The 13,151-nt window shown below is 52.4% G+C and overlaps 1 protein-coding gene across 1 annotated transcript; it reads right to left on the reverse strand.

Annotated features, from left to right (window-relative positions):
- Nucleotides 1-8,884: 8,884 nt before the first annotated feature.
- LOC138487222 (serine-aspartate repeat-containing protein I-like) lies at nt 8,885-12,857 on the reverse strand. Its single transcript, XM_069613860.1, has 5 exons — nt 12,780-12,857; nt 10,647-11,507; nt 10,023-10,560; nt 9,431-9,931; nt 8,885-9,330 (listed from the first exon to the last, which is right to left on the reverse strand). The coding sequence occupies exons 1-5, from the start codon at nt 12,855-12,857 to the stop codon at nt 8,885-8,887; spliced, it is 2,424 nt and encodes an 807-aa protein (XP_069469961.1).
- Between the last annotated feature and the right edge of the window lie 294 nt (nt 12,858-13,151).

Consider the following 13,151-nt stretch of genomic DNA (forward strand, 5'->3'; position numbering starts at 1 on the left):
TAGAGAGGTTTAACAGAACTATGAAGAGCATGATAGATGCTTTAGAAGAACTCCTTAGAAGGAAGTGGGACCTTCTACTGCCATGCCTTCTCTTTGCATATAGAGAAGTCCCTCGGGAGGGAGTAGGATTCAGTCCCTTCGAACTTCTCTATGGCCATCCAGTCAGAGGTCCATTGGCCCTGATTAAGGAGGGGTTGGGGAGTGCTCCTTCCCCCAAGCCAGTCAGAGTGACTGACTATGTGATAGGTCTCCGGAGGAGAATGTCACACATGATGGCAGAGGCAAGGGATAACTTGAGGGCTGGTCAAGCTCTGGTCAAACATTGGCATGACCAGAAGGCTAACATGGTTGAGTTTACTCAAGACCAGCTTGTTCTTGTTATGGTCCCAACAAGGCAGAGGGCCTTGCAAGACAAATGGATAGGACCCTTCAAGGTTGTTGGTAAACTTGGAGAAGTGAACTATCTGGTGGATTTAGGCAATCCTAAGGAGGCTCCCAGAGTCTTTCACACCAACCGTATAAAGGCTTATGTCTCTAGACCTGACATAGGAGCTCTGCTTCTAGCATCAGCTCAGGAGGAGGAGGAGAGTGAACTTCTGTCTGACCTCCTCAGAGGCTTACCTTTAGATGAGCAAGTGGAAGGAGTTAATCTCTCTTCCAGTCTCACATCTGACCAGCAGGATGAGTGCAAGTTACTGTTAAATCAGTTTTCCTCCCTGTTCTCACTTTCACCAGGCTTGGCCCCTTGGGGACAGCATGACATACACACTGGTGACTGTTTGCCTGTCATAAGCAGGGGGTACAGAATGTCAGACAATATCAGATCCCACATAAGGACTGAGGTCAACAAGATGCTTGAACTCAGGGTTATAGAGCCCTCTACTAGCCCATGGTCTAGCCCAGTTGTGTTAGTACCAAAGGCAGGATCCAAGGAGTTGAGATTCTGCGTGGACTATAGAGCTCTTAATGCAGTCACCAAGACTGATGCCCATCCTTTACCTAGGACAGATGAGCTGGTGGACAAACTTGGTGCAGCCAAGTACCTCAGCACATTTGACCTAACGTCAGGCTATTGGCAAATAGCCCTGACAGACCATGCTAAGGAGAAAACTGAATTCTCCACCCCAGCTGGCCTCTACCAATTCAAGGTAATGCATTTTGGATTAAAGAATGCACCTGCTACATTTCAGAGGATGGTCAATCAAGTTCTGAATGAGATGGGGGACTTCTGCATGGCATACTTGGATGACATTGCAGTGTTCAGCCCTATATGGAAAGAACATTTTGAACACCTAGGTTATGTATTGCAGTCTCTTGAACAGGCCCATCTGACCATAAAGGCAAGCAAATGTCAAATTGGTCAGAGTTCAGTGGTCTACCTTGGGCATGAGGTAGGAGGAGGTGAAATAAGGCCATTGCCTAGCTATGTACAAGCTGTACAAAACTGGGCCACCCCTGCTACTCAAACACAAGTGAGAGCCTTCCTAGGTCTCTCTGGGTACTACAGGAATTTCATAGAGAACTATGGGACCATAGCTTCTCCCTTGAATGTCATCTCCTCTCCCAAATTTCCTAAAAAGGTCAGGTGGAACGAGGAGTGCAATCAAGCCTTTGAAGGTCTAAAGAAAGCCCTTTGTCAAGCTCCAGTCCTAAGAGCTCCTGACTATCACCAACCCTTCATTGTACAAACCGATGCTTCAAATGTAGGTATAGGTGCAGTCCTTAGTCAACTGGATGAGAAAGGTAGGGAAAACCCCATTTGTTTATCAGCAGGAAGTTAAAGGATCCTGAGACAAGGTGGGCAACAATAGAAAGAGAATGCTTTGCTATTGTGTGGTCACTGAAGAGGTTTAGACCATACTTGTATGGACCTACCTTCACTATTCAGACTGACCACCAACCCTTGAGATGGCTGATGCAAATGAAAGGGGAAAACCCAAAGTTACTCGGATGTTTAATCTACCTGCAAGGATTTGATTTTTCCATTGAGCACAGAGCAGGAAGTCACCACCAAAATGCTGATGGTCTCTCTAGGATGTTTGTAAGCAACTAGAGGTATGAGAACCATCCAGGAGTGGATTAAATCCTCCTGTCCCTTAGTCTGGGGGGGGAGAGTGTTAGGGAGAATTCTCATCTCGTGGCTAATTTCCCTCACCTAGTGACTCCCCCAGCAACTTTGCTGGACTTCTGGAGTTTATTTTTTCACTTGGTAACAGTGTGAGCTTTTCCCCCAATCTTACCTGTGTTTTTCTATGTGTTTTTACCTGTTTCTTTGGGATTGTGGGCTCTGGAGTACACCACTTCAGTAGCCCCCTTCTTTGAGTGTGTCACCCAGCACCTTCTGTGCTGTGTCGTTCTGACTCCCCCGACTCCATTTCTGAGGCGACTACCATCCCCCAGGAAAGGGTAAAGTTACCATTAACTTTACTTAGTCAATCTACCACAGATCCAGTACACCCCGTCTTCCATGGAATACTGGAAAGGGTTAATTCGTATCCCTTTTTATCTGTACCTCCTAGAGCATTGTTTCGCTCTTTGAACATTTAGTCTTGGCTGGTGGCACTGGTATCTACCCTAAGTTTTCTACCACAATTATATTGGATAAACGTGGTACTGTTCTTGGTTATTCTATTAACCTCAAACATAAACCCGCTTGACCAAATCGTCTTTCTTTTGGCTCCGGTTGGGTTTATTCACCATTTCTTTTTGTTATAGTCCTTCTTGTGTTTTACTTTGCGTGGCAAACTAGGTTTGCCTTCTTTGTTCACTGTCTTTTGGCGGGCTTCTGCTCAGAAGCCCTCCTCAAGGCGCATGGGTGTCTAGGTGGGCTGAATGTGAGGGAGAGGTGTAGTCACCCCCTGCACAGGGTATCCTAGGAAACCCAAGTCGCACTTTGTCATGATTGGCCAGGGTAGTTGTCTGGGCTGGACAACCCCCTGCTGGGTGATTGACAGCCAGGCTGTGCGAATGGGGGTTTTTCGCATAAAAGGCAGGTCTCTTGGGCTAGAAGTCAGCGAGTCGCCACTGGAACTATAAGGAACCGAAGAGAAGCGGAGAGAACGACGGCTGCTGCAACTACCCTGTCCCGGTGAAGCCCTGCTGCAGTCCTGAGCTATCTTCCCTTCAACGACTTAGTGAAGATCCAGTCCGGAGTCTTCTTCCCTTGAGCTTGGTGGGGATAACCAGCTCATCTTCCACAGACAGAGGATCCTCTTCCTTGGTCGAAATCGCTGCACGCTGCTGTAGTGGTCCAGATAGCCATCTGAAGAGCCTCTCGTGTTTTTAAGGAGCACACCTTTTGTTCCTCGTCGCTGCTGCTGGCCTCATCCCTGGTGCTGGCCTCATACCTGTGTGGTGCAGTCCCCCTTCAGACGTCCTCCTTCACAATGAAGCTCCAGGAATCATGGGTCTGCGGGAAACCAACAGGAACAACTGCCAGGGCACCAGCTGCACCATTGGAACAAGGTACTGTGTTCTGCTTGAGGACACTGGGTGAACCCCTTTTCTTCATCTCCAAGGGTTGCCCTTGTCTTCCCTCCTTCTTATAACTTTTGCTTCCGAACATTGACAATATCAAAGTACTTTTGGCTACGTTGAATCGTGAACTGTCTGTGTGATCTTTGGCAAAAGGCCCCCGGCGTCGCTTGACCCTGGCTGACCTTTGACTTTTGAAATCCTGTCTCTGAGTGTTTCTCGATTCTGCCTGCCTAACCAAAATATTGCCTGTGATTTCTGCCTCCAACTCCCTCTGGGTATCTCAGGTGCTAAGTGTGTTTTTGCCCCGGTAGCATTTCATTACGTGTTTATTTAGTAGACCGAACTGTCAAAAAGTGATCGCAATCATATTCGCAGTAACGTGTTTTGTTCGTATCACCGGTTCATTCAATCACAGGGTACTTACCTTGAGACTTACTGTACAAAGTGAATTGGTTAGTTGTAGTATATTTAACGTGTGGTTTTTGTTTAAGTTTAATAGAAGTGTTGTGTTTATAACGAATGGTTTAAAAATGAATGTACTTATATTTTTCTACCTGAAACCTTGAGTCAGTGTTTGCTTGAGTCACAGTAATTGTGGTCCCTTTGTGTAATCTCTGCTACTGCTCATGTACTCTTGAGATAAGCCTGGCTGCTCCGCCACTGCTACCACTCTGACATAGTAGTACAGGCTTGTACCAAAGGTAACACTTGTATTGCCACCTGTGGTCTTAATTGTGTGTAGTGGTCCCTAAGGGCACTGCACAGGTTTCTGCCTAACACCGTAGAAAGAACTTAAGTTGTCAGACATTTACTAATTATCACTTACACCTGACTCCACTTCACTGCTTTTGCAACTATAAAAGGTGAGAGAGCGAGCTGGGGGTGTTGTTTGGACAGAGAAGCCAAGGAGCTGAGAGCAGCAGGATCAACGGCTGCGTGGCAGGGGAGCCATGTCTTCAGAGAGCTAGAATGAAGCACCCTACAGGCTGCTATTGGCGGTCAGAACATTGCACTTTCCCTTGGGACCTGTGCCAGCCCCAAGGATGTCTGAGGGGAAGGTGGTGAGACCCTGACCTCAGGCCCGCAGAACCAGGAGGGACCACTTGTCACTTTGCTGCTGCCTGGCTAAGTCTTGTGAAAGTAAAAGAGAGAGCGAGAGACTCGGGAGCATGCGGCTGACTGAAGTGGAGTGGGCGAAAAAAATACATAAAGCGGCACGGAGAGGAAAAGAGGAAATAAATTAAAGAAACTAGCAAAGCAATATAGAATGAAAGAAGAGCGACAAGATCAATCGAAAGTAAGAGAAAGCGAGAAGAGTGTGCAGGGGGTGCGAAGTGAAAGAACTGAAATATAAAGAGGGAGCGAGGACCCGAAACAAGAGAGAAGGGTGCAAACGACCCGGCAGAGTGGAAAGTGTGTGAGCGTGTACGGGAAATCTGTAAAAGGTACCTGTGGGCACGGAAAGGAAAAGAGAGTCCAAGTGTGCATGAGAAAGATGGAGAAAGCGCCAGGGGGCACAAAATGGTCAGAGAAGGTGCAAGTGTGCATGAGTCAAAGAAGGTGCCAGTGGGCACAAGAAGGAGAGGAGGGTACAAGTGTGCAGGAGAAGGAAAGAAGGTGCCAGTGGGCACAAGAAGGAGAGGAGGGTACAAGTGTGCAGGAGAAGGAAAGTAAGGTGCCAGTGGGCACAAGAAGGAGAAGAAGGTCCAAGTGTGCAGGAGAAGGAAAGAAGGTGCCAGTGGGCACGAGAAGGAGAGGAGGGTACAAGTGTGCAGGAGTGCAGCAGAAGGAAAGTAAGGTGCCAGTGGGCACAAGAAGGAGAAGAAGGTCCAAGTGTGCAGGAGAAGGAAAGAAGGTGCCAGTGGGCACAAGAAGGAGAGGAGGGTACAAGTGTGCAGGAGAAGGAAAGAAGGTGCCAGTGGGCACGAGAAGGAGAGGAGGGTACAAGTGTGCAGGAGAAGGAAAGTAAGGTGCCAGTGGGCACGAGAAGGAGAGGAGGGTACAAGTGTGCAGGAGAAGGAAAGAAGGTGCCAGTGGGCACGAGAAGGAGAGGAGGGTACAAGTGTGCAGGAGAAGGAAAGTAAGGTGCCAATGAGCACGAGAAGGAGAGGAGGGTACAAGTGTGCAGGAGAAGGAAAGTAAGGTGCCAGTTGGCACAAGAAGGAGAAGAAGGTCCAAGTGTGCAGGAGAAGGAAAGAAGGTGCCAGTGGGCACAAGAAGGAGAGGAGGGTACAAGTGTGCAGGAGAAGGAAAGAAGGTGCCAGTGGGCACAAGAAGGAGAGAAGGGTACAAGTGTGCAGGAGAAGGAAAGAAGGTGCCAGTGGGCACGAGAAGGAGAGGAGGGTACAAGTGTGCAGGAGAAGGAAAGAAGGTGCCAGTGGGCACGAGAAGAAAAGGAGGGTACAAGTGTGCAGGAGAAGGAAAGAAGGTGCCAGTGCGCACGAGAAGGAGAGGAGGGTACAAGTGTGCAGGAGAAGGAAAGAAGGTGCCAGTGCGCACGAGAAGGAGAGGAGGGTACAAGTGTGCAGGAGAAGGAAAGAAGGTGCCAGTGCGCACGAGAAGGAGAGGAGGGTACAAGTGTGCAGGAGAAGGAAAGAAGGTGCCAGTGCGCACGAGAAGGAGAAGAGGGTACAAGTGTGCAGGAGAAGGAAAGAAGGTGCCAGTGGGCACGAGAAGGAGAGGAGGGTACAAGTGTGCAGGAGAAGGAAAGAAGGTGCCAGTACGCACGAGAAGGAGAGGAGGGTACAAGTGTGCAGGAGAAGGAAAGAAGGTGCCAGTGCGCATGAGAAGGAGAGGAGGGTACAAGTGTGCAGGAGAAGGAAAGAAGGTGCCAGTGGGCACGAGAAGGAGAGGAAGGTACAAGTGTGCAGGAGAAGGAAAGAAGGTGCCAGTGGGCACAAGAAGGAGAGGAGGGTACAAGTGTGCAGGAGAAGGAAAGAAGGTGCCAGTGGGCACAAGAAGGAGAGGAGGGTACAAGTGTGCAGGAGAAGGAAAGAAGGTGCCAGTGGGCACAAGAAGGAGAGGAGGGTACAAGTGTGCAGGAGAAGGAAAGAAGGTGCCAGTGGGCACAAGAAGGAGAGGAGGGTACAAGTGTGCAGGAGAAGGAAAGAAGGTGCCAGTGGGCACAAGAAGGAGAGGAGGGTACAAGTGTGCAGGAGAAGGAAAGAAAGGTGCCAGTGGGCACAAGAAGGAGAGGAGGGTACAAGGGTGCAGGAGAAGGAAAGAAGGTGCCAGTGGGCACAAGAAGGAGAGGAGGGTACAAGTGTGCAGGAGAAGGAAAGAAGGTGCCAGTGGGCACAAGAAGGAGAGGAGGGTCCACGTGTGCAGGAGAAGGAAAGAAGGTGCCAGTGGGCACAAGAAGGAGAGGAAGGTCCAAGTGTGCAGGAGAAGGAAAGAAGGTGCCAGTGGGCACAAGAAGGAGAGGAAGGTCCAAGTGTGCAGGAGAAGGAAAGAAGGTGCCAGTGGGCACAAGAAGGAGAGGAGGGTACAAGTGTGCAGGAGAAGGAAAGAAGGTGCCAGTGGGCACAAGAAGGAGAGGAAGGTCCAAGTGTGCAGGAGAAGGAAAGAAGGTGCCAGTGGGCACAAGAAGGAGAGGAAGGTCCAAGTGTGCAGGAGAAGGAAAGAAGGTGCCAGTGGGCACAAGAAGGAGAGGAGGGTACAAGTGTGCAGGAGAAGGAAAGAAGGTGCCAGTGGGCACAAGAAGGAGAGGAGGGTACAAGTGTGCAGGAGAAGGAAAGAAGGTGCCAGTGGGCACAAGAAGGAGAGGAGGGTACAAGTGTGCAGGAGAAGGAAAGTAAGGTGCCAGTGGGCATGAGAAAGAAGTCAATAAAACAGAGGGGAACAAGAAGGGATGCAGAAAGCACTTGGAGGTAAAGGGCTAAGAGCTGGAAATAAAAGAGAGCGGTTTAAGCTAGGAGTGGTTGCGCTTAGGAGGAGCAAAGAACCAGGCATTTTCAAAAGTCTCTGATGCTACCCCTTGATAGAGCTGTATATGAAAGAAAGGTACATCCTGACAAACTGAACTCGTGTTTTGAAATTCAAGAGGGGCCTGAGCTTGGGTAAGGGAACCCTGAGAGGCCTAAGAGCTGATATTGTATCTGAACTTGGAAGAGTCCTAAGCTTGGGGACCGGAACCCCGAGATGCTTAAAGACGAACTGTGTTTTTGTTGGGATGTTTTGAACTTGGATGGACTAAAGCTTGGGGAAGAGAACCCCAAGGCATTAAATACATTGACATTGTTTGAACTTTGGAGAAGGTCCTATGAACAGCCCTTTTTGATTGAACTCATTCTTTAGAAGCTGACCAACCTAAACCTGTGAGATGATCACCAGAAACCAATCCTGGTTTCCTATTTTTCTTGAAATGCTTTTGAGAGACTTCCTAACACATTTTTGTCAAAGAATGAGGGAAAGCATAGGTTTAGACACAGACAGATTTTTATTTTGGCTTTCCAGACTTCCACGGCCCATTAGAAACATCAGTTAAGGGAAAGATCCCTTTACTGTTAGAGCCAGTTAGGCATTACACCAACCCAGGAACTTTAGTAAGTAAAGGTTTTGAAACCAACATCTTTGAGTCTGTGTCTCTCTTGATACCTTGCCTGCCTTACATGCCCCCGAATGCTTCGTTTTACTCCTTTCATCAAGGCACAGATACTGTTACCCTCTGTCCCTGGCGCGCATTCATAGCCTCCGTGGGGGCATGAACTTCTGGAAGAATTCTACCCTCACCCCCAATCCCATGCTGTCCCCTGCCTGGGTGCCTGTCAGACTGAAATCACTCATCCACAAGTTCAAGGTTGGCTCTGTGGGCTTGAAAGCAGCACAGGCTTCGACTGTTGCTGACTCAGGATGAGAGCCCTCAACAAACCCGGGTTCTTGTTTTCTCAGGCTCTCTAGCTCCTATCAGGCCCTGTGCTAGAACCGAGTAGACACGTTATCCTCCCTACCCACCATGCTCTGGATTTCACTAGGGTCAGGATTATAGCGCACAGCAGGTTTCTCCCTAGGGCTCTGGATCCCCCCTTTTCCTGGGTCTGGAACTCACCCTGAGTCTTAGTCTGGCTCTCTGCCTGGGTATGGATCTCTGCCTGGGTCTGGCTCTCGGCCTGGGTCTGGACCTCTACCTGGCTCTCTCCATGGGTCTGGATCTGTGCCTGGGTCTGGCTCTCAGCCTGGGTCTGGAACTGACCCTAGGTCTTAGTCTGGCTCTCTGCCTGGGTCCCGCTCTCTACCTGGGTCTGGCTTTGGCCTGGGTCTGGCCCTCTGCCTGGCTCTCTTCCCGGATCTGGATCTGTGCCTAGGTCGGACTCTCAGCCTGGGTCTTAGTTTGGCTCTCTGCCTGGGTCTCGCTTTCTACCTGGGTATGGCTCTCGGCCTGGGTCGGGCCCGCTGCCTGGCTCTCTGCCTAGGTCTGGATCTGTGCCTGGTTCTGGGTCTCTGCCTGGGTCTGACTCTCTGCCTGGTTCTGGCTCTCTGCCTGGGTCTGGATCTCTGCCTGGGTCTGGCCCACTCCCTGGGTCTGGCCCTCTGCCTGGCTATGCAATTCACCCTGGGTCTTAGTCTGGCTCTCTGCCTGGGTCTGGCTCTTGGCCTTGCTCTTGGCCTGAGTCTGGCTCTCGGCCTGGGTCTGGCCCTCAGCCTGGTTCTGGCCCTTGGCCTGGGTCTGGCCCTCGGCCTGGGTCTGGCCCTCGGCCTGGGTCTGGCTCTGTGCCTGGGTCTGGATCTCTGCCTGGGTCTGGCTTCCTGACTGGGTCTGTGTGTGTCTCTCTGCCTGGGTTTGAGTGTAGCTCTTTGCCTGTGTCTGAGTGTGGCTTTCTGCCTGGGCTTGGATCACTGGCTGGGTCTGGAACTCTGCCTGGGTCCGGATCTTTGCTTGGGTCTGGCTCTCTGACTGGGTCTGGCTCTTGGCCTAGGTCTCAGTGTGGCTCTCTGCTTGGATGTGGCTCTCTACCTGGCCCTGGCTCTCTGCCTGTGTCTGGCCCTCTGTCTGGGTCTGATCCCTCTGCCTGGGTCTGTGTGTAGCTCTCTGCCAGGGTCTGGCCCTCTGCCTGGGTCTTGATCTCTGCCTGGGTTTGGGTGTTGCTGTCAACCTGGCCCTGGCTCTCTACCTGGGTCTGGATCTCTGCCTGGGTCTGAGTGCTGCTGTCTTCCTGGCCCTGGGTCTCTGGTTGGGTCTGGCTATCTGCCAGGGTCTGGCTCTCTGCTTGGTGTTGGATCTCTGCCTGGGTCTGAGTATGGCTCTCTGCCTGGCCCTGGATCTCTGCCTGGTTTTGGGTCTCTGCCTGGGTCTGAGTGTGGCTGTCTGCCTTGCCCTTGCTTTCAGCCTGGGTCTGGATCTCTGCCTGGGTCTGGCCCTCTACTTGGGCCTGGCCCTCTGCCTGGTTCTGGGTCTCTGCCTGGGTCTGGGTCTCTGCCTTGGTCTGGGTGTGGCTGTCTACCTGGCCTTGGCTCTCTGCCTGGGTCTGGGTGTGGATGTCTGTCGGGCCCTGGCTCTCTGCTTGAGTTTGGCCCTCTGATGGGTCTGGCCCTCTGCTGGGTCTTACCCTCTGCCTGGGTCTTGCCCTCTGCCTGGGTCTGGCCCTCTGCCTGGGTCTGGCCCTCTGCTGCCCGAGTCTGGCTCTCTGCCTGGATCTCTGCCTGGGTCTGGACCTCGGCCTGGTTCTGGCTCTTGGCCTGGGTCTGGATTTTTGCCTGGGCCTGGCTATTTGAATGGGTCTGGGTTTCCCCCTGGGTCTGGCCCTCTGCCTGGGTCTTGAATGCACCCTGGCTCTTGGCCTGGCTCTTGGCCTGAGTCTGGCTCTCAGCCTGGGTCTGGCCCTCAGCCTGGTTCTGGCTCTCGGCCTGGGTCTGGCCCTTGGCCTGGCCCTCGGCCTGGGTCTGGCTCTGTGCCTGGGTCTGGATCTCTGCCTGGGTCTGGCTTCCTGACTGGGTTTGAGTGTAGCTCTCTGCCTGTGTCTGAGTGTGGCTTTCTGCCTGGGTCTGGCTCTTGGCCTTGGTCTGGCTCTTGGCCTGGCCCTCGGCCTGAGTCTGGCTCTCGGCCTGGTTCTGGCTCTCAGCCTGGATCTGGCCCTTGGCCTGGGTCTGGCCCTCGGCCTGGGTCTAGCTCTGTGCCTGGTCTGGATCTCTTCCTGGGTCTGTCTGTGGCTCTCTGACTGGGTCTGGCTCACTGTCTGGGTCTCAGTGTGTCTCTCTGCCTGGGTCTCAGTGTGTCTCTCTGCCTGGGTTTGAGTGTAGCTCTCTGCCTGTGTCTGAGTGTGGCTTTCTGCCTGGGTCTGGATCACTGGCTGGGTCTGGATCTCTGCCTGGGTCTGGATCTCTGCTTGGGTCTGGCTCTCTGAGTGGGTCTGGCTCTTGGCCCAGGTCTCAGTATGGCTCTCTGCTTGGATGTGGGTCTCTGCCTGGCCCTGGCTCTCTGCCTGGGTCTGTCTCTCTGCCTGGGTCTGGCCCTCTGCCTGGGTCTGTGTGTAGCTCTCAGCCAGGGTTTGGCCCTCTGCCTGGGTCTTGATCTCTGCCCGGGTCTGTGTGTTGCTGTCAGCATGGCCCTGGCTCTCTACCTGGGTCTGGATCTCTGCCTGGGTCTGAGTGCTGCTGTCTTCCTGGCCCTGGATCTCTGGTTGGGTCTGGCTATCTGCCTGAGTCTGGCTCTCTGCTTGGTGTTGGATCTCTGCCTGGGTCTGAGTATGGCTCTCTACCTGGCCCTGGATCTCTGCCTGGTTTTGGGTCTCTGCCTGGGTCTGAGTGTGGCTGTCTGCCTTGCCCTTGCTTTCTGCCTGGGTCTGGATTTCTGCCTGGGTCTGGCCCTCTGCTTGGGTCTGGCCCTCTGCCTGGTTCTGGGTCTCTGCCTGGGTCTGACCCTCTGCCTGGGTCTGTGTGTAGCTCTCTGCCAGGGCCTGGCCCTCTGCCTGGGTATTGATCTCTGCCTGGGTCTGGGTGTTGCTGTCAGCCTGGCCCTCGCTCTCTGCCTGGGTCTGGATCTCTGCCTTGGTCTGGGTGTGGCTGTCTGCCTGGCCTTGGCTCTCTGCCTGGGTCTGGGTGTGGATGTCTGTTTGGCCCTGGCTCTCTGCTTGAGTTTGGCCCTCTGATGGGTCTGGCCCTCTGCTGGGTCTGGCCCTCTGCCTGGCCCTCTGGCTGGGTCTGGCTCTCTGCCTGGATCTCTGCCTGGGTCTGGATCTCTGCCTGGGTCTGGATCTCTGCCTAGATCTGATCGCTGCCTGGGTCTGATCTCTGCCTAGGTCTGAACCTCCGTCTGGGTCTGGGTGTGGCTGTCTGCCTGCCCCTAGCTCTTTGCCTGGGTCTGGATCTCTGTCTGAGTCAAGTCTGGGTGTGGCTGTCTGCCAGGCCCTGGATCTCTGCCTGGGTCTGTGTTAATACTCACATAAACCGAGAATGCCAAATACGCCTCTGGCAAGCACAAAAGCCCAGTTTATGGAACAGGAATGAAATAGTCCACTAAGGGCCTCTTCAGCGAGGGTGGCCTTCCCTATGAAATACCACCCCGTCCGAGCTAAGACGATGCTGAAGAGATAGTGGTTCAGTTGGAAGAGCAAAATATTAACAGGTATTCACCAGTCTGAAAAGAAAGGAGGGACAGATTTAGTACAGGAACGGAAGAGTGTCACAAGAATTCAATTACTTCAATAGGAACTAACCTGAATGCGCAGTGAATCAACTTTAATTGGAAACACGAGGGAGGTGATAGGAAGGCATTAGTAGATAACGTTTTTGATGGAACTCCTGGATTTGGATGGTAGCACAGAAATTAGGAGGTTTGGGGAAGGTAGGAAAAAAGGGAAGGGTAGTTAATATGGTTAGTAAGGATCTTGTTTCCCATACGCAACTAGGGTGCTCTAATGGGAACAGAGTACAATGATATACTGCAAGGTGTCCAAAGTTCAAAGAACTCTGTAAAACAAAAAGGAGATCTTAGTAGTTGAAGGAAAATCCAGTGGAATCCGTATACAGAAATGGGTCAAAGAACCAGGTAAACAGCCAGAAAAACAGTGCCAAACGTAATCCAAGAAAAGCAGGGTCGTATTACCAGAGCCGAGGTCAATTGCACAGGAGCATGGCCGGATGTGAGGCACGTCAGTAGCAGAAGAAAGAGTTGGTAACCAAGCGGCAAACTGTACACACACGAAGGTGGAAAGCAAACAGTTTTATGTATCCAGGTTGTGAATTTTCCCGGATTACGTGTGCATGTGCACGACGCTGAACTGCGTTCCGCAACTATTGCAACCTGAGAGGAACGCGATGGACTGTGTAGGCTGGGCCATCGGAGGGAGTGATGTTCCAGGAAACACCTCTGCCTGGGTCTGGATCTCTGCCTGGGTCTGTGTGTGGCTATCTGCCTGGGTCTGGCTCTCTGCTTGGGTCTGCATCTCTGCCTGGGTCTGGATCTCAGCCTGGGTCTGGGTGTGGCTGTTTGCCTGGCCCTGGCTCTTTGCCTGGGTCTGGATCTCTGCCTGGGTCTGAGTGTGGCTGTCTGCCTGGCCGTGGCTCTCTGCCTGGGTCTGGCTCTCTGCCTGGGTCTGGCTCTCTGCCTGGATATGGCTCTCTGCCTGGGTCTGGATCTCTGCCTGGGACTCTGTGGTGATGTCTGCCTGTCCCTAGCTCTCTGCCTGGGTCTGAGTGTGGCTGTCTGCCTGGGTCAGCTCTCTGCTTCGGTCTGGATC

The sequence above is a fragment of the Ambystoma mexicanum genome, chromosome 9 (genome assembly GCF_040938575.1).
Source record: "Ambystoma mexicanum isolate Mex_15411 chromosome 9, UKY_AmexF1_1, whole genome shotgun sequence".
Taxonomy (NCBI): domain Eukaryota; kingdom Metazoa; phylum Chordata; class Amphibia; order Caudata; family Ambystomatidae; genus Ambystoma; species Ambystoma mexicanum.